The following is a 25,916-nucleotide window of genomic DNA, read 5'->3' as shown; positions in this document are numbered from 1 at the left end:
TGCAGCTGTACACCCACTGGTGGAAATGGAGCAGGAAGCCCCATTTTATCTAGGTTGGCCTTGAGCTTTTATTCCTTTCTGGGTCTCTCAAGTACATGGATAAACTTTCTTTTTTTTAAATCCCCAGCGCCTCTGGGAGACAACTCTCAAAGCATTTGGGGTATTAGTGTTAGATTGCAGAGGACACACCCCATTTTGAAGGGGTCTTTCTTTGGCAAATATAAAAAAGTGTCCACTAGTCTGCCATAGAATTGTTTTTTCACCAACGCAGCTACTGGTTTTGAGCCAGGAAGTCACTCAGCTGAAAAAATTCAGTTGACCTGGTAGCAAACTCAAAATTTGACAGTTAGCACACCATGAGGACATAAGTGCTTGGATGACCCTTCATTCACTCTTCTACGAGTGATGATAAGTATGAGCCCTTCTCAACTTTTGACCTCCAGTCTCAACGTCAGCTGCTCTCCAGGTATTTCTTGGACTTTATACTTTTGACCTTCCTGCCTTTGAGATGCCAGAGCCTGAAAAACGGCTGTTAGGCCCTGTAAGTCCTGTGGAAAGTGTAGGCTGTTTTCTGTTGACCCCCACAAGCAGTGTTTGTATTTTCTCTACCCTGACCATAAACCCAGATAATCCAAATATTGCCACACTTTTTCAGCAAAAATCCTCAAAGATAGGGAGTGTAGGCTTTTACTCTGGCTACGGAAGAAAAAGGCTTCTTCAGATTCGGAGTCTGAACCTGAGGAAAAGGCCCATTCTTCCTCAAAGAAAAGAAATGATTACAGTCCCTCTTCACATAATGGGAACTCAATCTCAGGACAAATCCGAACCTAAACACAGGAAATCCCAGTCAGAGGCTTCAAAATCATCTTGAGCTCCTCCGTCTGCCTCTCTGACTCCTGTCAGAGACCAATCTTCTCGACCGTCGATGGTGTTGTCGTCGAAGATTTCACTCTCCTCACTAAAACCAGAGGTTCCTGCACCGCCGACTGCTTCGTCGTTGATGACTTTTAAGACGTCGACGGCAGCAACGACAACAGGAGCTTCGACGACGGTAACAACATTGTCGTTGAAGAAACCCTCACCGTTGACAAGGCCGCCGACGACCTGTTAGTTGACAGTTCCGGCAACGATGTCCCCGCAGATGAAAGCTGCCCATGCACCGTCGACGGTACCACAGACGATTACATTGACAGTTGCACCGTCGAGGTCCCCGACGACTGGACTGTCGATGGAGGGAAGGATCAGTCTTTTCAGCACAGGCAAATCCAGGATTATTCAAAGATATCTCCTTTACCTCCTGCTCGCCATTTGGACTTCCAAGAGTCAGAGGATGAAGGTATGTTTGGCCCTGAATACAGTCCATCGCTGTTATGGGTCAAGTGCCTAGATAATGATAATGAGGACTTTGAGGGCAATGATCCATCTTCTTATCTGACAGGAGAATTTTCATTTGAGTAAAGGGACACATCTGCCATGCAAAGGCAAGAATCCTTCCAGGAACGCTATCCTTTCGATGACGGAGAGGAGGAGCATCATCAGCTCAGAGAACCATCAATGGACATTTCAATGTCTTTGGTGTCAGATCTCCGTCACATTCTTAATGATTATTCCACGTGTTTTCCAGCTGCAAATGCTCCTCAGAGGCCTATACCTCCCCAAGAGGCACCTACTATTCTTCCGGGCCAAATTTCTCCCTAATTAACAAGGGAGAAGACCCTTCGTCCTCCTATAATCATCATGGAGGGCACTCAGAATACCCAGCCGGAAGAAGGTGAGATACATACAGACACAGATGCCCATGATGAATGGGATGACTATATAGCCCCTATGCCCCTGTCTCCTAATCCTCCTGCAGCGGATTCCCCTCCGGCAGATATCGGGAGATTCAATTACCTTTTGTAGTGGGCTCTATAAGATTTTAAGCCAGGCACTCAACGTTCAGTGAGAGCAATTCCTATAATTGACTTTCTATGGCAAGAAGGGCTAAACTTGATGAACACAACTGCCTCTGTTCCAGCAGTTGTTATAAAACTAGATGAAAAATATAAAGCTCCAGAGGACTCGCCTGCGTGCCTCATTGGTCACCCAAAGCCAGAGTCTGTGATCATGCAGGCAGCAGAGAGAAGAGCCAAGAATCCAGCATCTCCCTGCACTGCACTACCAGACAAGGAGGTCCGTTGCCTTGACAGTATTGAAAAGAGGTTCTCAGCGTTGTCTGCTACCTCCATCAGAGCCTCTAATGCTATGGCTATTTTAGGGAGATATGACCGGCAGATGTGGGCAGGCATCTCTACTCTGCTGGAATATCTACCAGAGGATAAAAAAAAATTCCATCCTGGAATTCATGATACTGGGGACTTATTCTGGGATGGGGCACTTATCCCATATACTGAGCTTGTACCGGAGGAGGGTCTCCATCCGGGGAACTTTTTGCTGCATCATAGTTCAATCATGACATCTCTTTCATCCAGATGAGGAGGCCTGTCCACAGAACCTCCTGTGCACCATGCAATCTAATACTTGCATATTATGGGTGAAGGGGGTCACTTGATCAGATGGTTCACAGCGTCACTTTGTCAGCATGCAGCAATCTCTTTAGCCTCCTTAAAACTACAGTGGGAGGAGGATTTGGGACATGCCTTCTCTGAGTCCGGAATGGACAGCCATCCTGGAAAGTCCCCCACATGCATTCACCGCCACCAGCTCTTCTGCCATATCCAGTTTTTTTTATTTTACACTAGGCATACCTCACCCCAACCAAAATTAATAAGTACTTTTTACCCCACGGACTGCCTGCCCCAGATGCCACATACTTTTTTTTTTTTTTTTTTGAAAACCTTTATTGGACAGTATGCGCAAACAGATACGGGCCTACAACCCACAGGCCGGCCTCGACAATAAAAGGCACATCAGCAAGCAATTAGGCGACTCAGCAGCGTATCAAAGCAGGCATAAGTAATCCAAGTTACATTATACATATTCGCGCCACCGAGAGGTAGGATGATGAGGTTTAATTTTCAAAGTTTTTTATAATGAGTCCACAGCGTTAAGGTCAAGAAGGATCCGAGTCAGAACAATACGATGAGGACAGAAGCGGGCAACGAACCTCATAATAATCAGCAAGCATTCTCCACAAGACAATCAACTGTAAGCAATTAATTCAGGATAGAAAGGAATTCAGCCACCTAGTGGCCTCCAATCGCTACCCACCAGTTCCCAATTCACCCTCTGACCCAAGAAAATAAGGGAAGAAAGGAATAAAGGATAAAAGTGATAAGAAGAGAAAAGAAGGAAAAAGAGGCCCATAGAAACTAAAACAATCGAAAAATTAACCCCCCACCCTACACGCATGCAGAGGCTACGGCCTACCCCCCCCTAGCAGTGTGTCTGTCGCCCCAAAGGAGTGCCCGAAATGCAGAAGAAGAAGATAAAGAGAAAGAAGAAAAATCACGTTTGATCGGAGGAGGGCCCAGGATATTACCAAAGCAGACAATAACTTTACCCACGGCCGCCCAACCCCAGGCCCCGACCTAGTACCTAAGCAACCTGTACCTCCAACAAGTGTCAATCACAGTCCCGGCCATACACATAGGAAGTTGCAGCATAATAGAGTGCATCATCAGCCCTGTCCCCTTCGAACCAGCGTGTCAACAAAGTCCAGTTCCAGAGCAGCCAACATGGATGGGGAGGGCCCCCGTGGAATCCAATGCAAGAATCGAGGCGCTTGCGACGGGGCAAACTGGCTTGGAGCTCGATGGCAGGGGGCACAAGAAATCTTCACTGCCAGTCCGAAAGCAGCACAACAGGGTGAAAGACCAGATGAGAGTTCCAGCGGAGCGGTCAGACGATGCGCAAACAACAAGTCCCGAAGGATGGAAAGAGGCGAGTCTCCAGAGAACAAAGGAGGAGGGCAACATGGCGTCTGAGACTTAAGCACCGGCCCTCGCAGAGGTGCAGTGTCGCCAAACTCCCCCGAGGCGAAGCCTAGGAGTACTGCAGTAGAAACGGTGACGCGCCCATCCGATGCCTCCGTACACTTCAGATCGGGTGTTCCACCGTCGACCAACGGAGGATGTGGCGTAGTGTGCAGTGCTGAGGGGCCATCGTGACCAGCTGGAAGGACCTCAGTGAGCCGGGCCCCCAAGTCAGTAGCAAAGTTGCGAAAGGCCATACGCAGACCTTCAAGTGCATCCAGGACATCCCGGAGCCCCAGCGGTGGATCCGGAATGGGGGATGCATCATTGGCCACCATCTTGTGCGCCCAGCCGCAGAGCGCCACGAAAACAGGCCTCACTCGTCAGCGAGCCGCCCCCAAGAAATCCGTGTATTATCTGCAGGGCACAGCTGGCACCGTGATAGAAAGGCAGCCGGTCGCAGGGAAGCTTCTATTATGAGGAAGCCGGCGGAGCAGGGAATCCCTCTGGCAGGCACAGGGTTGCAGACGCGGAAAATGGCGTCCACCACGGAGGAGTGCTACAAAGAAACAATCCCGGCTCTCTTCCAGCGAGGCCGGGATACAGTATGCTTGAGCCGATACAGTGTAGCAGGTAAGGCGCGCTGGGCAGCCAAGCCGAGAAAAGCTACGATGGAAAAGCCCAGCGCCAGTCTGCAGCAAATGTCCACCGGCGCCTCCCCCTCCGCAGCGGCCGCGGCTGTTGCTGTCGCCGCCGGCCGCCTCCGTTACTAGATGACCCTGCTGCGGCCACTCGAGAGGCCGGGATGGATACAGAGGCTCTTCAACCCCGGGATCGCTCCGCTTTCACCGGGATTTGCAGCAGCGGGAGTAGGAGCGCCTCCTGGGTAAGTGTGGCGCGCGGAGGTGCAGGATTCGATGCAGGATATTAGTGAAAGGCACACGGGTCGGCGGAGCCGAAGCGCTAGGCGGCCATCTCGGCTGCTGGCTAAGCTCCTCCCCTATCAGATGCCACATACTTAATGCAGACATCCTACACATGCTATGGCACTGCCCCAAACTCACTGGGTACTGTATTGAAGTGGCCGGCACATTAGCCCACTGCACTGAGCATGACATCCCTTTCCAATGGGAGGTCTATCTCTTACACTTGTTCAAAATGGGCAGGAAACATAGGGTTACTTCCCGCTTCCTAGACCTGGGCCTAGCCACAGCTAAACACCTCATCACTAAAAGATGGAGAACAGCGGCTGCTCCAAATGCGGCAGCGTGGCGCCGCTCCCTGCGTAACTGGGCCAGGGCAGAGAGTGTCGCCCTACGCAGGGAGGACCTGCTGGGCCTCCGCTAGTTCCCCCTGGCCGACAAATGAATGTGAACAATCTTAACAGATCAGCAGAAGATAGAGGCAGCTGCTGTAGCAGTATAATTGGCAAGACTGTTCATCCACTACACCCTCGGAGATGTATTTGGGGCAGCTCCACACTTGAGTCAATTAACTAGCTAATACACACAGCCGAGAATTCTCTTGCACACATAATACGCATGGGGATTGGTATTCGGCGGAGAGCAAGCAGCAGCTTTTCACTAACAGTTAACTCTCCCCTCCTTCGACTTACTTTGTCCTCATTCTATTTGTTCATACTTCCACTGTTTAGATCTGTGACCTAACACTCTTGGACTCCATGCAATTCCGTTCATCACCCTATGGTACTTGCGTTACAACTGATACTGACAAATAACCCTCCAATGCATGTTATTTGAGTCTCATTTCCTTGCACACCATATGCTTAGTAAACATCGAAGTACTATGACATGAGGGGTTACTCTAGTGATTATTACATGCATATTACTGTTATTATGCTCTTGCTGTATTACTATAAAATATCAATAAACAGATTTAACAACAAAAAAAATTGTGTTCATAGCTCGGAACATATGTAACTCTCACTTCACACTTTGTGTTTGTTTAATTTTCAACACTTGCACATCTTCTTCACGGTCCTATCTATCACTACTTTGAAGATGTTGCAGACCGGTCTCTACCTCTGATATTTATAATCTAACAAGCGATCGAGAAGGCCGTTCAATGGGGTTGCAGCTCCCCTTTCTTGGCACAGCCTGGTGCAGTGCAGGTAAGGCAGTTTATTTCCTCCTGCATTTGGGTTCTGTGCAGTGTACACTTGGAGCATTTTCACAATATTTATTTTCACAGCTTGTACTGAAGTCCAATGGGCAGTGAAGGACTTGGAAAAAAACACAGGATTCTGTGACATCCCATATTTACCCAGATGCATGGCAAACATTTACAACTGTAGGCATATGGTAAACTCTAGATCTTGTACAGCACAGCCTAAACAGCTGTAAATACCCAATTTAAACACACTTGTTTTATTGACTTTAGAAAGAGGGAAGGCTTGTCTTGGTTCGAACTGGTGTCCTGCAAAGCTCATCTTTAAGTTTGTGTTCACCCGCTGAACCAGCCTGCAGGAAGGGTTCTGTAGATACTGCTTGATATCTCCCTCAGGTGAGCTCAGGTGAGCTCAGAGTACATGATGTGATGAGCGCTCTGGACATAATAGTTATGGTCACGTTTTATCCTAGGCTCTCATTTTATCCAACCTGTTTACATTGAGACATCTTAGATGGTTATATCTACTGCCATCTGGCTTTCTTCTCTATACATATTTCTACCATATGCCGGCTCTGTTAAGCACAAGGATAAACTACCAAAAGCGCGCAACGCCAACATAACGTTGTAGAAAGGCCATTTCATGCCTTCCTTAATACAACACAGCCCCAAAGCCATACAGTTTAACAAGTGAAGTCCTAACATACAGCCCCACCCCTCTAATACAACCATCATGCACGCAACACAGCACAACATCAAATGCATACATTTGGGTAAGCAATGATCCCCAAAGGCATTTCAAAGTCTACACACATACCCATGTTTGCAAATGGCACAGAGAACATCAACCAAAATACCCAAAAAATATGGTCGTCGACGCGGGCCGTTGGGCCTTGAGACGCCACGTGGGCCTGCTGTCGATGGAAAGGAGCCCACAATGCCACTCCAAATTCCTGCATACAGACAAACATACAGTATGTAACAAGTGCTTATCACCGGAGCACAACAAAGAACATTGCCTAGCGTGTGCCCAATTCCGTTCGAAGAAGACCATCTGGAATCGACGGGCCGCTAGGCAAGAGATGCAGCGGCCGGCACCGGAACCGGAGAACATCTTCGATGATGAACACGACCTCCCAGAAGCGGCGGACTGGGATCTAGAAATCGGTACCGTTGAGGACCAGTCGGACTCAGAAGACCAAATCACGCGGGGGCAAAAAGTGAGTACCCAGCCCCCAACACCGCTTATCTCAAAAGATAAGGCTCCGGTCGAAGCATCGCCTAAAGGCCTTAGCCCAGATCGACAAGCTCCTTCAGAAGCCCCGCCTTCCGGCTCGGCTCCGAAGCCCAAAACCAGGCCTTCTGATAGCCCAGGACCGAGTACCATTCTCCCCAAGAAGGTTGTCGACCCCAAGAGGGTTGTCGAACCGAAGGTCGTCGATTCAAAAAAGGTCGCCGAACCAAAGGTCGTCGAACCGAGGAAGGTTACCGAACCAAAGGTCGTCGAACCGAAGAAGGTAGTCGAACCAAAGAACGTCGCCCAACCCAAAAAGGTTATCGAGTCGAAAGCTATCGAGCCAAAGAAGAGCCTCGAACCAAAACGGGTCGTCGATCCAAAAAGAACACCCGACCCAAAGAAGGCCGTTGATCCTAAAAAGAGTGTTGATCAACAAAAACAAGATCACACTACAAAGTTCGTCGAGCCGAAAAAAGTTATTGACTCAACCATAAACATTTAGCCGAAAAAAGCCGCCGAGCATAAAAAACGTATCGAACCAAAAGCTCCGGTCGATCCGAAACAGGTCGTCGACCCAAACAAGGTCGCCAAACCGAAAAAGACTGTTAAACCAACAAAGGACGTCGAACCGAAAAAGGTTACTGCCCCGAAAGCAACAGCCGAGCCCAAAAAAGCTCCACAACCAAAGGCCCTCGAGCCAAAAGGTCACAAACAAGTCACTAAGCCAAAAACATCGGCGCCAAAGCCACGGACAGTTGAGTAAGAACTCTTCCATCCTGATCTAGTAACTGAGGAACAACATAAACTGTATATAGACCCTGAAACAAGACGCGTTACAGTTTATCACCGGAAAAAGAGACCATTGGACACGGACACTCCTTCCCCTGTTCCTCTCAAGAAAAAAGACTTCTGGACATCTCCCTCAAGGCCTTTTACTCCTCCTCCTTTCTTTCCTAATATGCCTTTTGTGCCCTACTCTCCTACACATTCATATTATAATGATGGGGATAACATGGGGGAAGATCCTCAGGATAATGTTAATGAACCAGAGGATCCTCATGCACAGGATGACACATGGGATGACCAGATTGATCCATATGACCCACAACCCATCCCAGACACCTCCCCATACCCTACAAAGCCGTTGCCTACTGACGACACCATTGTTTTTAACCAACTGCTGGATAGGGCAGCAAAATACCACAATGTCGACATGCACACTGACCCAATAGAAGAAGATTTTCTTTTTGACACTTTTCCTACTTCTGAGAAAAATGTCCGGACACTTCCTATATTAAAAGGGGTACTAAAACATGCACCAGACATATTCAAAGATCCAGCAAGAGCACGTGTACTCAATCCCAGGATTAAGAAGAAATATAAGGCGGCCCCTACAGACCCTACTTATATTAAATCCCAGTTGCCTTTAGACTCACTAGTAGTAGCAAACGCTTGAAAGAGAGCTAACTCACAAACAACAAGAGATGCTCCCCCTCCTGACAAAGAGTCTAAAATATTAGAAGCCTCAGGTAAAAGAGTAGCCTCACAGGCTGCTAATTCATGGAGGATTGCGAACACACAAGTTCTACTAGCACGCTATGATAGAGCACATTACGATCAACTTGAAGGTTTACTGCAACACCTGCTAGAACTTTTTCAAGCTCAGGCTAACGACCTCCTACAGGAAGGCAAATTTATAACTAATGCTTCCATTAAATGTGCGCTTGACGCAGCTGACACATCAGCCAGGTCCATTAATACTAGCGTACTACTACGCAGACACGCGTGGCTAAGCATCTCTGGTTTTAAAAACGAGGTGCAATCCACCATCCTCAACCAACCAGTTAACCAAGACTTCCTGTTTGGCCCTGCAGTAGATACCATCTTAGACAACATGAAAAAAGATACCGAAACTGCTAAGTTTATGGGCGCACTTCAGTTTCAACAACATAGAGGTTCCTTTCGTCGCTCCTCCTACAGAGGCTCCGCAAGGGGCAACACATCACAAACTTCCTCTACATACAAAAGCAACACCCAAAGTTCCTTTTAATAAAGGCTCAAATAGCGGAGGTTATAGAGGCAACAATAAAAAGGGCAGAGGACGTGGTGGCAATAACACCAGAGCCTCCACTGCCGCCAAACAGTGACTTCATCACACTCCCACCAGTCGGAGGCAGAATCAAACTATTCCTACCAGTCTGGAACTCCATTACCACAGACAGGTGAGTGAGACAAATTATCCAGTATGGTTATTGCCTGGAACTCACTTCTACCCCTCCCAACATACCACCCAAGCAACCTCCTATGTCCAAAGAACACATCACATTGTTACAACAAGAGGTCGCGTCCATGCTACAAAAGGGAGCAATAGAACCAGTCCCTTTTCAACACCAAGGAACAGGGGTATACTCTCTATACTTCCTAATTCCCAAAAAGGATGGATCCCTCACACCCCTACTAGACCTCAGACCGCTAAATCAATACATACTCTCAGAGCATTTCCATATGATTACTCTACAACAAGTACTCCTGTTACTGCACACTGTGCTCTCCAATTTCCTGGAATTCCACAATTTGCTTCATTCCACCCAATCCGGCTTCCGTACCAACTTAAGCACTGAAACGGCGCTATTGGAAGTCTGAGGCAATAAAGGAGGTGCTGGATTCAGGAGGCAAGGCTATGCTTGTGATGCTTGATTTGTCGGCGGCTTTTGACACCGTCCCCCATGAGGGTCTCCTCGCCAGACTTTATGAGATCGGTCTGAGGGGGACGGTGCTCAGCTGGTTAAGATCTTTTTTGGCTGGCCGCCGACAAACGGTCTGGGCCCCCCCTTGCTCTGCCGTGGTACCGCCACTGGCGGTCGGAGTCCTGCAGGGCTCAGTGTTGGGCCCGACTCTCTTTAACATCTTTATGACCCCTTTGGCGGCACTGGCGGAGGCTTTTGGGGCCCAGATCGTAACCTATGCCGATGATACCCAGCTCCTCTTTACGTGTGGGAAGGGAGCAGATTTTGACGGAGAGAGTATCCGTGGGTGCCTTGGGTCTGTTTTTAATTGGTTCCAGCTAAACAGCCTCAAGTGCAACTCGGATAAATCTGAGGTACTCTTCTTCGGTTGTCGGTCTGATCCAGATTGGCAGGAATGGTGGCCTGTTAACATGTTCCCTCCAGCAGGTTCTTCCCAGCTAGCCAAGAATCTGGGGGTGAAGATTGATAACGGCTTAACGTTAAGATCCCAGATTCTGGGCCTAACGGGAACATGCTTTGGCCTCCTCAGGATGCTCCGCAAGTTTCTCCCTTTGCTCCCGGCAGAACATAGGAAGATCACGGTTGAGGCCTTAATTGGCTCAAGATTGGACTATTCCAACGTCCTTTATCTCGGCCTGCCGGAGTATCTTTTGCAACGGCTGCAGGTGGTCCAGAACTCGGCGGCGCGGGCCATTTTTGGCCTACGCGGGCGAGCCAGAACATCTGACCTCCTGCAGTCACTCCACTGGCTACCTATCCGGAAGCGGATAGTTTTTAAGGCCTTGACGTTGGCTCATTAGACTCTCTATGCCTCTGGAGCGAAATATCTTCAAAAGAGACTAGCTTTCTACCATCCTGCCCGATCCCTGAGATCCGAGTATTTGTTCCTGGCCGTGGTTCCTCGGGTAAAAAAGGCACGCATTGGGGGCCGGTCTTTTAGGCTGTTGGCTCCACTGTTGTGGAACACTCTGCCTGTGTCACTGCGCAGCACTTCCAACCTGCTAGCATTTAGGAAGGGCCTTAAAACTTGGCTTTTTGTTCTCTAGGTTTGCTCTTTCTTTTTGATTTCTGGTCTCTTTTTCATTTGCCCCATTGTGTTTTCTGTTACAGGTTATAAATAAAAGCGCCGGGACACTCCTCAGAGTAGCCGAGCACTATAAAAGACACAGTTAACATAACATAACATAACTCCAGCAAGGCGACTTCTTTGCTACATTAGACCTCAAAGATGCATATTTATTGCAATAATAACCAAATCAATACATTAGATGCTTCCATCCAAAACATTATCTGTTACCTCTTGCATCTTCAAAGATGCAATCTAGCATACTCTTCCATAAGGCTTCACCTCGCTGCTATAGCAGCATATCTCCAGAACAGGCAACACCTGTCCCTGTTTAGAGTATCCTCAATCAAAGCTTTTATGGAAGGTCTTAAAAGGATAATCCCTCCAAAGCATCCACCTTCACCAGCCTGGAACTTAAAAATAGTACTTACCAGACTTATGGGACCTCCCTTCGAACCACTCCATTCATGAGAATTACAATTTCTAACATAGAAGGTGGCATTCTTGATTGCCATTACCTCCCTCAGGCGGGTGAGTGAGCTATAGGCACTAACCATTCAAGAACCTTTCATGCAAATACATGCAAATAAGGTAGTACTTCGGACTAATCCTAAATTTAGAATTGCCAGTTTTCTTCCAAAACCCACAGTCAGTGGCTGAAAGAGCCCTACACATACTAGATGTAAGGAGAGCTCTGCTATATTATGTTGACAGGACTAAATCATTTAGGAAAACAAAGCAACTGTTTGTTGCTCTTTCCCCACAATATAAAGGTAATCCCATCTTAAAATTTAGGAATAGCCAGGTGGATAGTTAAATACATTCAAATATGCTATCAAAAAGCTAAACACACTCTAACAGTTCCCCCAAAAGCACACTCTACGCGCAAAATGGGGGCATCCATGGCTTTCCTAGGGAATATTCCTCTTGAAGACATATGTAGGGCAGCCACGTGGACTACTATACGCACTTTCACTAAACAAGGAGAGTTGTGGCTCCGCGGCTAGGGCGACTGACTCCGGAATCTGGGGATTACGGTTCGATCCCCGGCAACGGCGTCAGATTAGCCCAGCACCATGTGACTCTGGGCAATACCTTGCTTAATCTTCCCGACGGCCCCCAGCGCCTAGAGACCCTTACGGGTGATTGTGCGCTTTACAAATGTGGATTATTATAACACTATTGTGTAGATGTGCAAACAAAGCAGCAAGCTGCCGTAGGCCAGGCTGTCCTTAAAACTCTTTTTCAGACTGCTGCAGCTGGTACAGGTGACCACTGCTAGAGGAGAAACTTCTATACAATCTATGCTAAGATATGAATTCAGCAGCCCACATGCCTCGAACGGAAAATGCTACTTACTAGTATGCATCTGTTCTTGGCATGTAGGGCTGCTGACATTCATATCGCCCACCCTTCTCCCCGGTGCCTGTCGCAGCTGCAGGATTCTCTTTTGCATGGCCATCTCTTACTTTACTATACTCCATCTTCGCCACAATGGCGAAAAACAATCTAAGGATGGAGAAGATGCCCATGCGCACTGTAGTCCAAGGGAGGAGTCCCCTATCTCATGTTACTTCAAAGACTCTTCCTGGACAACAAGGTGCAATCATCCGGACCCAACACTAGGCGGCAATCTATGCTAAGATATGAATGTCAGCAGCCCTACATGCCAAGAACAGATGCATACTAGTAAGTAGCATTTTCCTTTGGCATGATATAAGTGCAACTATTTAAAAGACAGCCAAACCTGTGCGCCTTTGCTTCCCAGCTAGATTTGTGCTATGAAATTATCAATACATACAAACATATATGATCGAGTGTATAGGTGCAAATGGAAGCATAGATTAAGTAAAAACTTTCTACAAATGATACAATTCTGTTTACACAATTGTCTAGTGTCAGAACTAAAGATGGCGCTGGAGCAAAATAATTTTCTGTCTTTTTAGGTTGTGTCTGAGCAGCGACTTGAAGGTGCCCCCACTCTACTCCCACATTTTTCATTGGCTTGTGTCATTGTCCACAGTAAACTGTAACTGTACATTGGTCTAAAGGCTCAGTAGTCCCTCCATAGTACCGCCTTGTCTCATGTTGTAACCTCCCATGGCGACACACCCTACTACGTGGGTTGTTGTTCAGTAGGCTTTAATTACAGCCTCCGAGCACTATTTTCTCAAATAGCTTTGTCCGGAGGCAGGAAACTCTCTCTCCTAATGCTTTAAAAAAAATGTATAGCACGCATTTGCAATGCAATAGGTCTTACATTTGCGAGAGTTTAAACTATTAGCATTGTAAATGACAATGCTGTTTTATTTACCTGTTTTAAAAACAACACATAAATAAAAGGCATTGTCATCTACAATGCCAATGGCTCAAACTCTCATAAATACGAGACCTATTGCATTGCAAATGCTTGTTTTCTTTATAGTGGTTCACTAAAGGGGCATTTTTCTTGTCGGTTCCAATAGCTGACTTATGTTCACAGAGCCTCTGCCTTAATTCCCTTCCTGTTCCCCCTATATCTACCAGATCACAGGGACATAAGAGAACACATTTTTACTCCTACAGTTGTCAAGGGTTGTAGCCACATGTGTTGCACTTCATTCTACACCACATTGTGAGTAACCAAACATGTTTCACATGCTTTACAATTGCCCTGTGTTTCTTGTACATCTTCTCTGTATGTATGTACCATCTTTTTTTTTTTTTAATTAAACTTTTTTTATTGATTTGAAAATCAGGGCAAGAAAATTACATTCATTAGAGACTTCATGACCCCCCGACATTAGCGTCCAGCTATGGAGATGCATCCTCTATCTCTGGTTCTGGTGGGTCACAAATATATCCTCTGTACTTATTCTATGCACCCCATACTTTTTCCCACTTTCGAGGACAACCACGATGAATAAAAACCACCTTTTCGGCCACCATTGCTTCATCGATATCCTTGCACCAATGTTGGAGCGTAGGTGTTACATCCGACCCCCACAACCTAGCGATGTTGCGTTTAGCAAACAACATTCCTAACATTACCCAGTCTTGGCTCTGGTGAGTGAGATAGTTTGCCTCCCACAAATTTAGTAGACAGCGTCTGGGTTCTGGTAACAGCGAGATGTACACTGACAGGGAGACAGTGCACATTACCTTGGCCCAATATCCTGCAATCTGTGGACACTCCCAGATTGTGTGAAAGAATGTACCCCTCTCCCCACAATTTCTGTGGTATGTGCGATGCAGCACTTTGAGTTGGACCAGTCTGAGTCTCGACGGTATGGCTGTTTCACGAGGGCTTCTTGCCATTCTGACTCTTCGAAGTCGCCCACCTCCCGGGACCATGTGTGTTTCAAACTAGACGTCGGGTCAGGCATATTGTTGACTAATTTGCGATATGTAAATGATGTTGCCCTGCCAGTCATGTGCTCTGTCTGGAGTCTATCCTCTAGTGGAGTGGCTTCAGGTAAGGATGTACCAGTCACTATGATCGCCTGGAGCGCATGCCGGATTTGGAGATATCTAAACTTTTCTATTTGCGCCATGCCGTACTGAGTTTCTAAATGTGTGAATTCGAACACCGCCCCCTTTTTCCAGAGATCACCCACCACGGAAATACCCATATTGTCCCAGTTTTGAAACCCTTTACTGTTCCGGAGTCGTGCGAGTCCCACAGGGGCGTCATTTTTGTGATTGTTCCTACACATTTTAATCGGGCCAACTTACTTTTAAGATTCCTATTTTTTCTGAAGGCAAATAAAGGTTTCTGTTGCATAGTAAGCTCTTCCTATTTGAGTATCTTACACTTTCCATGTATCATATTCTTCAATGTATTACTTATCCCTGAAAACTGGCTGACAAACACTGTTCTATCATTACATTTCTCAATTTGCTCTTTTTTTTATTAGCATACTATCCCTGTCATAAAATCATCCTTTTTTATTTGAGTGATTTATACGTTTCTTAGGGTATCCCCTATCCTTCAATTTCTTCTTGAGATTATCCACATTTTCATTAAAATCCTTCAGGGGTGTGCAATTCCTCCTTAATCAGAGGAACTGTCCAAAGGGGGTGTTAGCCTTTTGTGTGTTTGGGTGATAGCTACTGTAATGCAGGAATGTGTTCTTATCTGTGGGTTTTGTAAATAACTCCACTTGTCAATTCCCATCAACTGTTTTGATGAGAATTTATTAAACACTTCTACACTTTGATTGCTAATGTTCGCTGAAAACCTGAGGTTTTGATCCCCCATGCTTACCACATCAGGAATTCGTCTAGCTATCCCCTTGAGCCTATCCCAATAAAATAAATATCATCAATGATACAATACCAATTCCTGATGTTTTAAAAAAAGGGTGACATCTCATTGTAAATATGCTTTTCTTCAAAGGTCCCCAGGGCCAGACTGGAAACACATGTTGCTCCCATACTGGGCCCTTTAAGTTGCAGCTATAAATCTTCCCTGAACAAGAAGATGTTATTTAGGAGCACCATAGAGACACACCTTACAATACAATCCCTATTGGTTCCTTGAATATCTGACTGCTAAGATTTTTTGTTAATGACTTAAATAGTGTTTTTAGTGTATTGGTATATAGCGCCTCGATATTGAGAGTTACCATGTATTCCATTTTTTTTGTTGAATTCCAATTCTTCTACTTAGGTTATCCTATCAGCTGCATCTCTAATGTAAGATTTCTGATTTTAAACAAGCGGTTTATTGGAAACATCTGCATATTTACTTAAAGGTTCTAACACAGAATCAATGGATGACACTATAGGTCTTTAAGGGGGGTTCCTCACATCTTTATGAATTTTAGGGAGCCCATAGAAGGCTGGGATCTTAAGATTTCTATTCTTCAAAAACTGATACTCCTCCATACGTATCCATTCTTCTTCCTTGGCCTGTTCTAAAAGATTGGATACTTCTTTTCCTATACCTTAAGTCTGCTGTTGGGTACCCTCTGATAATTTCCTGGTATTGATAACCTCAAAAACACCCCCTGTCCCCCTTTATCAGCAGGTTTTATAGTGATACTCAAGTCTTTCGCTAAAAATATCTCCTCTTTTTCTGATAGCCTATCCCGCCAAATAGACCTGTAGCTGCGACTCCCGCTTTCTTGGAAGGTAGGGCAGCTTTGATTAAAATGATAATCCATCCCAAATTGTTGTATTTTATTACAAATATTCTGATACCTCTTAATGACCATTTCTTTGTTCCGCTTTGCTCCCTTCTTTTAAGGGTCCTCTGGACAAATAAACCTTCTTGGATTGCCTGGGACATGCTTGTCCTACCCTACAAATAGTGGGGATTTGAGCTTTCAAATCCTGAAATGTATTATTATGCAGCATAGTGCCACTTCGCTAAATCTTGGTATAATCCTGAGGCACGTATTCCCTATCTTGTCCCGGAGCATGACCACGTGGATGGGAATCCTTCAGCCTCTCTCCTTTCTACAGGCCTATCTAAACTTGGGAAGGAAATCTGTAATGTCACTATTACTACCTAGGCCTGTAGGGCATTATGTTGTAGATCTGGTGGGACCTATTTACACTCTCCGGCTGTTAAATTGTTCTCTAACCCCACTCTCTTACTCCAGGTCAAGCGCACACTCTCATACTCACGGTCGAGTGCACAGTGCAGAATACCCTGTCCAAGATGATCATGTCAGAGATTGGACACTTATACATAGAAGGCACATTTATGTCTTTGTACCAGTTCTGATCTCAAGGTCATGCTACTGCTCTTGATATTTTTAGATACACTTGTATGGGTGATGTAGTGACGAAGACCCTCCCAGGATTCCTGCAGGAACCAGTTGAATTTCTGCCTATATCCCAACTCATAACATCTAATGATAATGCAAGATGGATTTTGAGGCTCTATGGTCAGGTGCCACAGCTCCTGATGGCCTGGACAGATTCGGCGAGGGAGGCTTGTGAGGTCAACTTAAGCATATCCACTCACGCTGACCCCTGGAAATATTGTTGTACACAAACTGAATTCATATCCATAAACCAAAGGCACAAGCTGTTACATTATAAGTTCTTACACCAGGCCAATGTTACCCCACGGAGGCAATACAGAATTGACCATGACAGTAGCTGGTGCTGTAGGCGTGATTACGCTTGTTTCCTTCACCTTTTTTGTGACTGTCCCCCTATTAAGTCTTTTTGGTGGGAGATCCTTGTCCTGATAGCCAACATTAGTCAACGTTTCCTGCATCAGGACCCTCTTATAACTCGGCATGGGCGGAGGTCGCCGAGTTGAAGTTGTGCGTGCAGGCGGAGTATTGTGAAACACTGTGCTCCCATCAGCATATTCATCACTATTGCTGGCTAGCGTAAAGGGCTGCCCTACTGCTGATCATTCAAAATGCACACACGTAACTGCATCCATGAAATCCGGAATCAGACACCAATTATGGAGAGGTGTGGTGCAGCGGCCAGAGCCGAAACGTTGGCGTATTGTATATGTCTACACAACGCTCATGATCACAGTCCCATTTGTCATTGGATCCTGAAGCATATGTGCTAAAATAATAAGGACATACATGTTTATAAAATCTTTCTCTCCCCTTTTCATTGCACGCTCAATTGTTTCTGTATATAGTGTAATGTCTTTTTCACCAGTCACCACATGTCACTTTTTCACCACAGTCACGTATTTCATATTGCAATTGAAATTGTAAATTGCAACAGCCATGATTATTTGATTTTCTCTGAATACATTATTGAATTCTAATTTTGGTGTGTGTTATAGCTTTATTTTTCTTTTGCAAATCATTGATATGTGTTATTAGTATAATGTTGCTACTTGCCCTAAGTAATTGAAAACCCCAACAGAACCATTTTTACTTTAATACGTATACCCAGGTTCTGAGGGATGCTGGGTTGCCCCATTACGTTTACCACCGCAGCGGCCAGGGTGGCAGACTCTGGAGCGCTGGGCTCATGGTTTGATCCCCTGCACCTCGTGACTCTGGGCAATAGCTCACTTAATCTCCCAGACAGCCCCCAGTGCCTTGAAACCCTTAAGGGGGTGATAGGTTTGTGCTTCACAAATAGGATAATATTATCATTATCATTATTATTATTAGAAAGGAAGGAATTCAAAGTCAGTTGTCTCGAGAAACGTAGATGAAGATGGAGCAAGCCACGGCAGGTGAGGCAGATAGAGCTGGAAAGTGCCCCCTCGCCTGTTAAGTTAATCGAAATTATAACGAGAGAGTGAAGAACATAGCAAAACAACTGCATCGCAACTTAGCTTGTTGATGATATGGACACCTTTTAAAGGAAGAAATATGATGCAGCACGAAAGGTTGAGATATTGAGAGGTCTCACCATCTCAGATAGGTTTTAAATAATAGTGCACAGTGAGCCATCTTTGGATGGTTCCATGCACGGGGAGATTTACCCGTGATGAAATGCTGCCTGTTGGTGGAGCATGAGATTGCGCTTTCAAGCACGTCTGCTGCACATCATTAGTGCCTTCACCGTTCATCTCCTGTGATTTTCAAAATGTTTTCGAGGATCTACTGGGGATGTTCCCTGCCCCCAGTGCATTCCCAGTGGCTCCAAAGAAACAAGAGTAAACTTCAAAACCACCAACTTCTCTGCCCCAGATCGGCTTGTGCAGTTGTGTCCAAAGTTCAGAATCATACTGGTGAAATTAAAGACTATATTATTTCATATTTGTTGCAGGCAGACGGTGTTCAATCTGCCCATTGTGTACTGCTCCTTTGAATATGTGTGATATTTGGTATATCTACAGTATTCCATTAACTTATATTTGCTTAACATGCATTATCTCCTACTGGCTCCTAAACCTTGTGTCCATCCTTTTTAAATCATACTCCAAGTTTTCTAGTCACCTCAGTATATGAAATTAAGACTGATATAATCATTTGCTGGTTCACAAAGCTTTGTGAATGTGTTTTACTGAACTATGTAGGCAGTCATCTGACAGTTATGAACCACATATAGATATAAGGAGTGGAACCTGCCTTATCAGCTATCTATCATACATGGATCAAGTGTGTAATATTGTTTAACTGTTTCTGATCCAGCAGACACCCCACCAACATCACTGCTCCTGCACAGCTGAGCACCTCTGAGGATTCCAAGTTCTTACTCGAGGTTTTAGGATACATCACAGTGACCAACTCTATTCTAACTATTGTCCGCGCCTTCATATTTACTCATGGCACAATCCGTGCTTCGTTATTCATCCATGAGAGGCTGCTTCAAAGGGTTATGAAGGTAAGTGACTGCTAGGCGTGCATCACTTCATGCTGATACCATAAGCTTATTGTAATACTGGCAGTTAGTTGAGTGTAATTGATTGCCCATCTGCTTGTGCCACTTTGCAAAGACAGATTTGCAAACAAATGTCATGTCACAAATGCTATAAGCGGCATACCCTCTCCTAATCCAAGGCATTGCTAATACAGGTTCCTGCAAAATGTTATCACTTAGAGGTCAGATACTAATAAGTACATATACACCTATGTTCCAAATGCATAGTTAGTTATTCAATCCAACTAATCCTATACCGAGAACAACACCTCCATCTCTCAATGTCTCCAGTGCTTAATGATGGGTGACTCACCTGCTGTCACCTTCTTCTTAGCAGCTAGAACTACAGCATGTGTAGTTCCTTCCATTATGTGCTTGCCTGTGGAAGATCCTTCTCGGAAATATGAATCTAGAACCCTTTTTAAGTGGCTTCAAAGAAGATCTGTGACTACACTAGTTTTCATAAGTTCCCTTACTCAAACCTCTCACATTGCTCAGCCCATAGAAACATGTTTTTGTATATTACAATATACAAATGCTTATCATTCATTCGATCAAACAGCAAACCATTGTCCATCCTTACATCGGAAAGAATAGATCGCCACCTGGTGTTGGGCTTGGATGATTGCAGGTTGTTGTCTTCTTGGAAGAAGTCTTTGTAGTCATGAGATAGGTGACTCCTCCCTTGGACGCCTCGCAATGCAACTCCTTGGCGGAATTTTTTATCTCTAAAATCGACAACATCTATACTGATTTTGAAACATCTACTCCCCCTGACCCCCCCCCCCGATATTCCTCAATCCAGTTACTCTCTGTGATCCTGAGGCTTTAGTGGAGATGCACTCCATACCCTCACAACAGAATAGCCTCCCTAAAGCACTCGATCCCGTGATCCCTCACGAACCTTAAGTCTCAGAGGAGACCAATTTCCCACCTGCTCAGCAGATTTTTACTTGGGGCCTCCTTAACAGTTCTTCACTTCACAATATCATCAGTGATATTAAATCTGGCTCCCCACTGGACCCACTTCCCCCTCAAATTCTAAAAATCCTGGACACCTCCTCCTTTAATCTTATTTTGGATTTACTTAATTCCTCACTTAAAGAAGCCAAGGTACCTCCTACATGGAAACATGCTATGATTGTGCCCATACTAAAAAAGGCAAATGCCGATCCTAATAACCCATCTAACTTCCGCCCCATTTCTCTCCTCCTGTTTTCTCAAAAATACTAGAAAAACACATTAATACACAGCTCACCCGGCATGTTGAATCAAGAAATATCCTTCATCCATCCCAATCAGGCTTCAGGTCTGGCTTTTCGACAGAATCTACTTTGTTGGGGGTCTCAGAAACTATTCGACGCCGAGTGGATGGGGGGAAACCGTGGCACTCATTCTGCTTGATTTGAGTGCCGCATTTGACACGGTTTCCCACCCCATCCTTATTAATGCCCTCAAATCATCTGGCATCACCGGCTCTGCCCTCAACTGGCTTGTTAGTTTTCTGTCAGACCGTACTTTTCAAGTATTCTCCCCTTCCTCAACCTCTCTAACCTATAAATCGGCGTATGGTGTCCCCCAAGGCTCCATTTTGAGCCCCCTACTTTTTAACTTGTATGTCAGATCCTTGGCTACGATTGCGGAACAAGCTGGGCTGACCATTTATTCATATGCCGATGATACCCAGATCATCTACTCTCTTTCGATGGGATCTCACTCCACCCCCTCTTCCCTCTGCGTAGGGCTTAATAACATTGCCACGTGGATGCACGCTAACAAACTAAAGTTGAACGGGGGGGGGAAACAGAGCTTCTCCTATTTGGCCAGAACACTACTCTGTGGGGGCCCCAACCCTGGCCCTCGCAAATGGGCACCCTCCCTGTTCCCTCAAAAACAGCACGTAATCTTGGCATAATCTTTGACGACCAACTTTCCATGAAGCACCACGTGGTCAAAACCTCTTCTACCTGCATTACCATCATCAAGTGGCTCAGAAAGATCATTTGGATGCTTCCTCAGGAGACACAGAAAACCGTAGTCCAGGCCTTAATCACCTCTAGACTGGACTACGGCAACATTCTTCTCCTGGGGGCTTGCAAAGGGGTGACCCGTAAATTACAGACAGTCCAGAACATGGTGGTTCCACTGCTCTGCAAGCTCCCTTATAAATCATCCACTTCTAATTCCCTTCATAACTTGCACTGGCTCCGTATTGAAAGCCGCACAAAATTCAAGGCTCTCTGCTTTATGCACAGAATCAATGCAGGTCGGGCCCCACCTTACCTTAGTACTTTGATTCATCAGTACTGCCCTGCCTGTACTCTTCGTTCATCCAATCAGCACAGGTTTCAGGTTCCCAGAGTTAAAAGAGCCAGAATGGGCGGTCGTTCCTTTTCCTGTCTGGCTTCCTCCCTCTGGAACTCGCTCCCCTTATCTCTGCGTATTGAATCTTGCTACCTCAAGTTCCGCAGAGAGGTTAAAACTTGGTTATTCAACCAATAATATGCTCTTCTATCTTTCAGTTTGCTCTCCTCCTTAATCTGGTCCTTAGCGCCGGGAAACCTCCGGGTAGCTGCGCGCTTTATAAACTTAAATATAATAATAATAATAATAATAATAATAATAATAATACTGCGCATGGTCATCGACTCCATCCTCAGATTGTTTTTTTCCGCCACTGGGTTCGGATGAAAGTTTTCCGCTCCGGCTAGAAAAGACTTTTTCTGCATTTTCGAAGCGAGAAACTTTAAATAAACTTATTTTGACATCGAATAGACTTTTCGACATCACCAGCTACATTCCGGTGTGTCGACGCGGGCCGTTGGGCCTATCGGCACCGTACGGCCTACGCCTCATGGACAGAACTCCATTCAAGAGATGCCCGGTATGTTGAGCAAAATTCCCTCATAGCGACCATCACGAGGTCTGCAACCTCTGTCTCTCGCCAGAACACAACGAGTCGACCTGCGCAGCTTGTGCCTCCTTCCGATCGAAGAAAACTATTCGGTATCGGAAGGCCCGTCGATACGAAATGAGGAGATCAGCGCCAGCACCGGAGGCCATCTTTGAGGAGGAGATCGTCGAAGAAGACGTCTCCGAGGACGAAGATTTCTCGGAATACGAGGCTCCACTCATCGCCGAGGAAGACTCGCCTGATCTCCAGATCATATCGGGGCAGAGGACTCGGACAATTCGATTCCATCTCGACAACCTGTGAGTACAACTGCCACTGCACAACATACACTACCCAAGACAAAGGCAGCGGTCGGCACTCCGCCCATGGGGCCCAGTCGAGACCGAAATGTACCCTCCGACGCCCCGTCTTCGGGCTCGGCTCAGAGGAAAAAGACTACGCCTTCCGGTGCCTCAGCGCCGAAAAAACATCATGTGCCAATTCCACCTCCTCCATTGGCACTGAAACATCCTTCGACACCGAAGGATTCTCCGACACCGAAGCCAAAACGCCCTTCGGTGCCCAAAGACAAAGACCATTCGGTACCGGAACCAAAAGACACATCGATGCCGAAGCCAAGAACTGTACTGGACCCGAAAGCTTCGACTCCGAAACCCTCCGGTTCCAAAAACAAAGAAGGGAAGCTAGATTCCGGCCCCGCAGGCCCAACAAAACCTGTCTCCACGCCAAAATCTACAATATCGGTACGAAAGTCTCCAAGGCATGATACAAACCAGCCTAAACCACTTTCGGCACCGAAGAAATTGCCACAGGACTCGATCACTCCTTCTGAGGCAAAAAACACTAATCAACCTCTATTGGCACCGAAAAAATCGACGCCAAAGAAGATTATGGATCAAGAAGAACTGTTTAAAACAGATCCTAAACAGATAAGCATTTGTAATGCAATAGGTCTCGCATTAGGAAAGTTTGATGTTTTGGTATTGTAAATGATATTAATATTTATTTATGTTTTTTAATAGTGAAAATATAGGAATTAATAGTTTTCTATTTTACAATGCCAATAGTTTTAATTTGTTAAATGTGACACCTTTTGCAATTGTAATACAATATGTGTTGTTTGTATGTGACTTATATGTATTGATATTACAAATAACAATGGCTTCTAATGAAATGTATGAATTAATTTTTAAATAAAAGTTATTGTAATGTATAATGGTAATTGGTAAAACTTTTGCAAATAACTTGGTGGACTTGTATTTGGAGGGTGGAGTTTGATTGTGGTTTTGTTTTTTGAGTCTGTTGTTTGATTGTGGATTTGGAGGGTTTAGTTGGTGTTGGAGGGTGGATTTGGAGGGTGGAGTGCTGAGTGTTGCTGTGCTGGTGCTGAGTAGTTTTGTGGTGGTTCTGAGTTGTGCGGTGGTGGTGCTGACTGATGCTGTGTGGTACTTAGTGGTGCTGTGGTGCTGCTGAGTGATACTTTGATGGTTCTGAGTGATAATGTGGTGGTGGTGAGTGGTGCTGGGTGGTGTTGATTGAATTTGTGGTGGTTGTGCGTGGTGCGTGCTGTGGTGGTCCTGAGTGATGCTGTGGTGGTGCTGAGAGGTGCTGTGGTGGTTTTGAGTGAAGCTGTGGTGATTTTGAGTGGTGCTGTGGTGGTCCTGAGTGATGCTGTGGTGGTGCTGAGTGGTGCTGTGGTGGTTTAGAGTGAAGCTGTGGTGGTTATGAGTGATGCAGAGTGATGCAGGAGTTGCGCAGAGTGATGCAGGGGTTGCGCTGAGTGATGCAGGGGTTGCGCTGAGTGATGCTGGGTTTGCGCTGAGTGATGCTGGGGTTGCAAGTGGGAAAAAAACGAGTCTAACAGAGGGCATAAGGGCACAAAAACGGTTCTAACAGAGGGCAGAAGGGCGGAAAAAACGAGTCTAATAGGGGCAGAAAGGCACAAAAAACAAGTCTAACAGGGGCAGAAAGGCACAAAAAGCGAGTCTAACAGGGACAGAAAGGCACAAAAAGCTAGTCTAACAGAGGGTAGAAGGGCAGACAAGCAAACAAGGAGAACTGGAGAGTTTTTGTTTAAAAATAAAATGGAGATTTTAAGGGGAAATAGGGGTTTGAGGGAAGAGAAAAGGTGCACGACACAGGAGGATGTTATAGAAAGTGCTTTAAGTTGTGATGAAAGATAGGGCCAGATTGGAAGGAAACATATGAGGAATGAATCACTGACGGGAGAAACAAATGGTAGGAAAAGAGTAGTGGGAAAGATGTGCTGTGGCTGCCTGCTGTCCATATGGCGTCGCTGGTCTTTCCTGTGAAGCTTTGTATTGTATTGTGGCATACTTATATAGCGCAACCTGTCACCACCAAGGGCATCCTGGCGCTTTGACCCGTACTCAATGAAAACAGTAGCTCAGCCTATCCTAGGAAAAAGATGAGTCTTTAAAGCCTTTCTAAAGGATAGGAGATCTCCAAGGCTTCTCAAGGATATAGGCAGAGAGTTCCAGAGTTTGGCTGCCGCTACTCTGAAAGAGCGGCCCCCCATCCTCACTCTCTGGAATCGTGGGACTACCAATAGCCTGGATGACGAAGAGCGTAAGGCTCTCGATGGACAGTACCAGGCAAACATTCGCCGCAAAGGAATGGGGCCCAGATCGTAAATAGCCCTGAACACAATACATGCTGCTTTGTAGCGCACCCGAAGATGAACTGGCAGCCAATGAAGTTCTCGCAGTGCTGCCGTAGAAGAACTATGGTAAGGGCGAGAAAGGGCGAGTTTAGCAGCGATGTTTTGCACCCTTTGCAACTTGCCCAAGAGTGTTACCGGGGCCTCCAGAAGTAGTGCGTTACAATAGTCAAGTCGACTTAGGATGGTACAACGCACTACTTCTGGTCTGGCTTGCACAGGGAGGAGAGGAAGGACCTTGCGCAGCATACGAATCAGCATCATACATGTTGACGAGATCTTATTCACATGTAGATCCAACTGCAGGTTAGGCCCAAAAGTGACGCCTAAATTGCGCGCTGATTGTGCCGCAGACATCGTCTCTGAGAAGGACGGAGGCCAGAAGTCCACTGGGAGGTCGCGAGGAATTCGATCAGTGGAGCAATGTAACACCTCCGTCTTAGTTCCGTTGAACTGTAACGAGTTCAGCCGGAGCCATTCCGCTGTCGCCTGCATGCACCGATGAAAAGTCTCCAGTGTGACTGCGTCCTGTCCCTCCAGAGAGAAGACCAGCTGGGTATCATCTGCATAATTAAATGCAGAGATACCGAAGGTTTTAATGAGCTGGACCAGGGGGCGGAGGTAGACATTGAAGAGTATGGGGCTGATGGCCGAGCCCTGAGGTACTCCTTGTCCCACTCTCCGTTCCTCCGAACTGAAGGGGGGTAATGAAACCCGTTGCTGACGGCAGTCCAAGTAGGAGATTAACCAATCCCTGGCCTTGTCCCTGACCCCGCATTCCTCCAGCCTAGAAATCAGGGTGGGATGGCTGACCGTGTCGAACGCGGCCGACATGTCGAGCAGCACCAAGAATGCTGCCCGACCACTGTCGACTCGCGCCCGCAGGTTGTCTAACACGGTCACCAACGCGGATTCCGTCCCATGTGCTGGGCGGAAGCCGAATTG

At 46.1% G+C, this 25,916-nt stretch overlaps 1 protein-coding gene across 2 annotated transcripts in view; it reads left to right on the top strand.

The window, feature by feature from the left end:
• LOC147706825 (ATP-binding cassette sub-family C member 10-like) overlaps positions 1-25,916 on the top strand; it is an 875,391-nt gene that overhangs the window by 614,745 nt on the left and 234,730 nt on the right. Inside the window, exon 15 of one of the 2 annotated variants that reach the window (XM_086925960.1) lies at positions 19,152-19,341. In XM_086925960.1, coding sequence (XP_086782086.1) covers positions 19,152-19,341 — 190 coding nt within the window. Of the gene's footprint in view, positions 1-19,148; positions 19,342-25,916 lie in introns of both variants that reach the window. The other variant, XM_086925959.1, reaches the window with a different exon arrangement.

Source organism: Lissotriton vulgaris, chromosome 6 (genome assembly GCF_964263255.1).
Source record: "Lissotriton vulgaris chromosome 6, aLisVul1.2, whole genome shotgun sequence".
In the NCBI taxonomy this organism is placed as follows: domain Eukaryota; kingdom Metazoa; phylum Chordata; class Amphibia; order Caudata; family Salamandridae; genus Lissotriton; species Lissotriton vulgaris.
The sequence above is the reverse complement of the archived record's forward strand: the minus strand, read 5'-3'. Positions and strand labels throughout refer to the sequence as shown.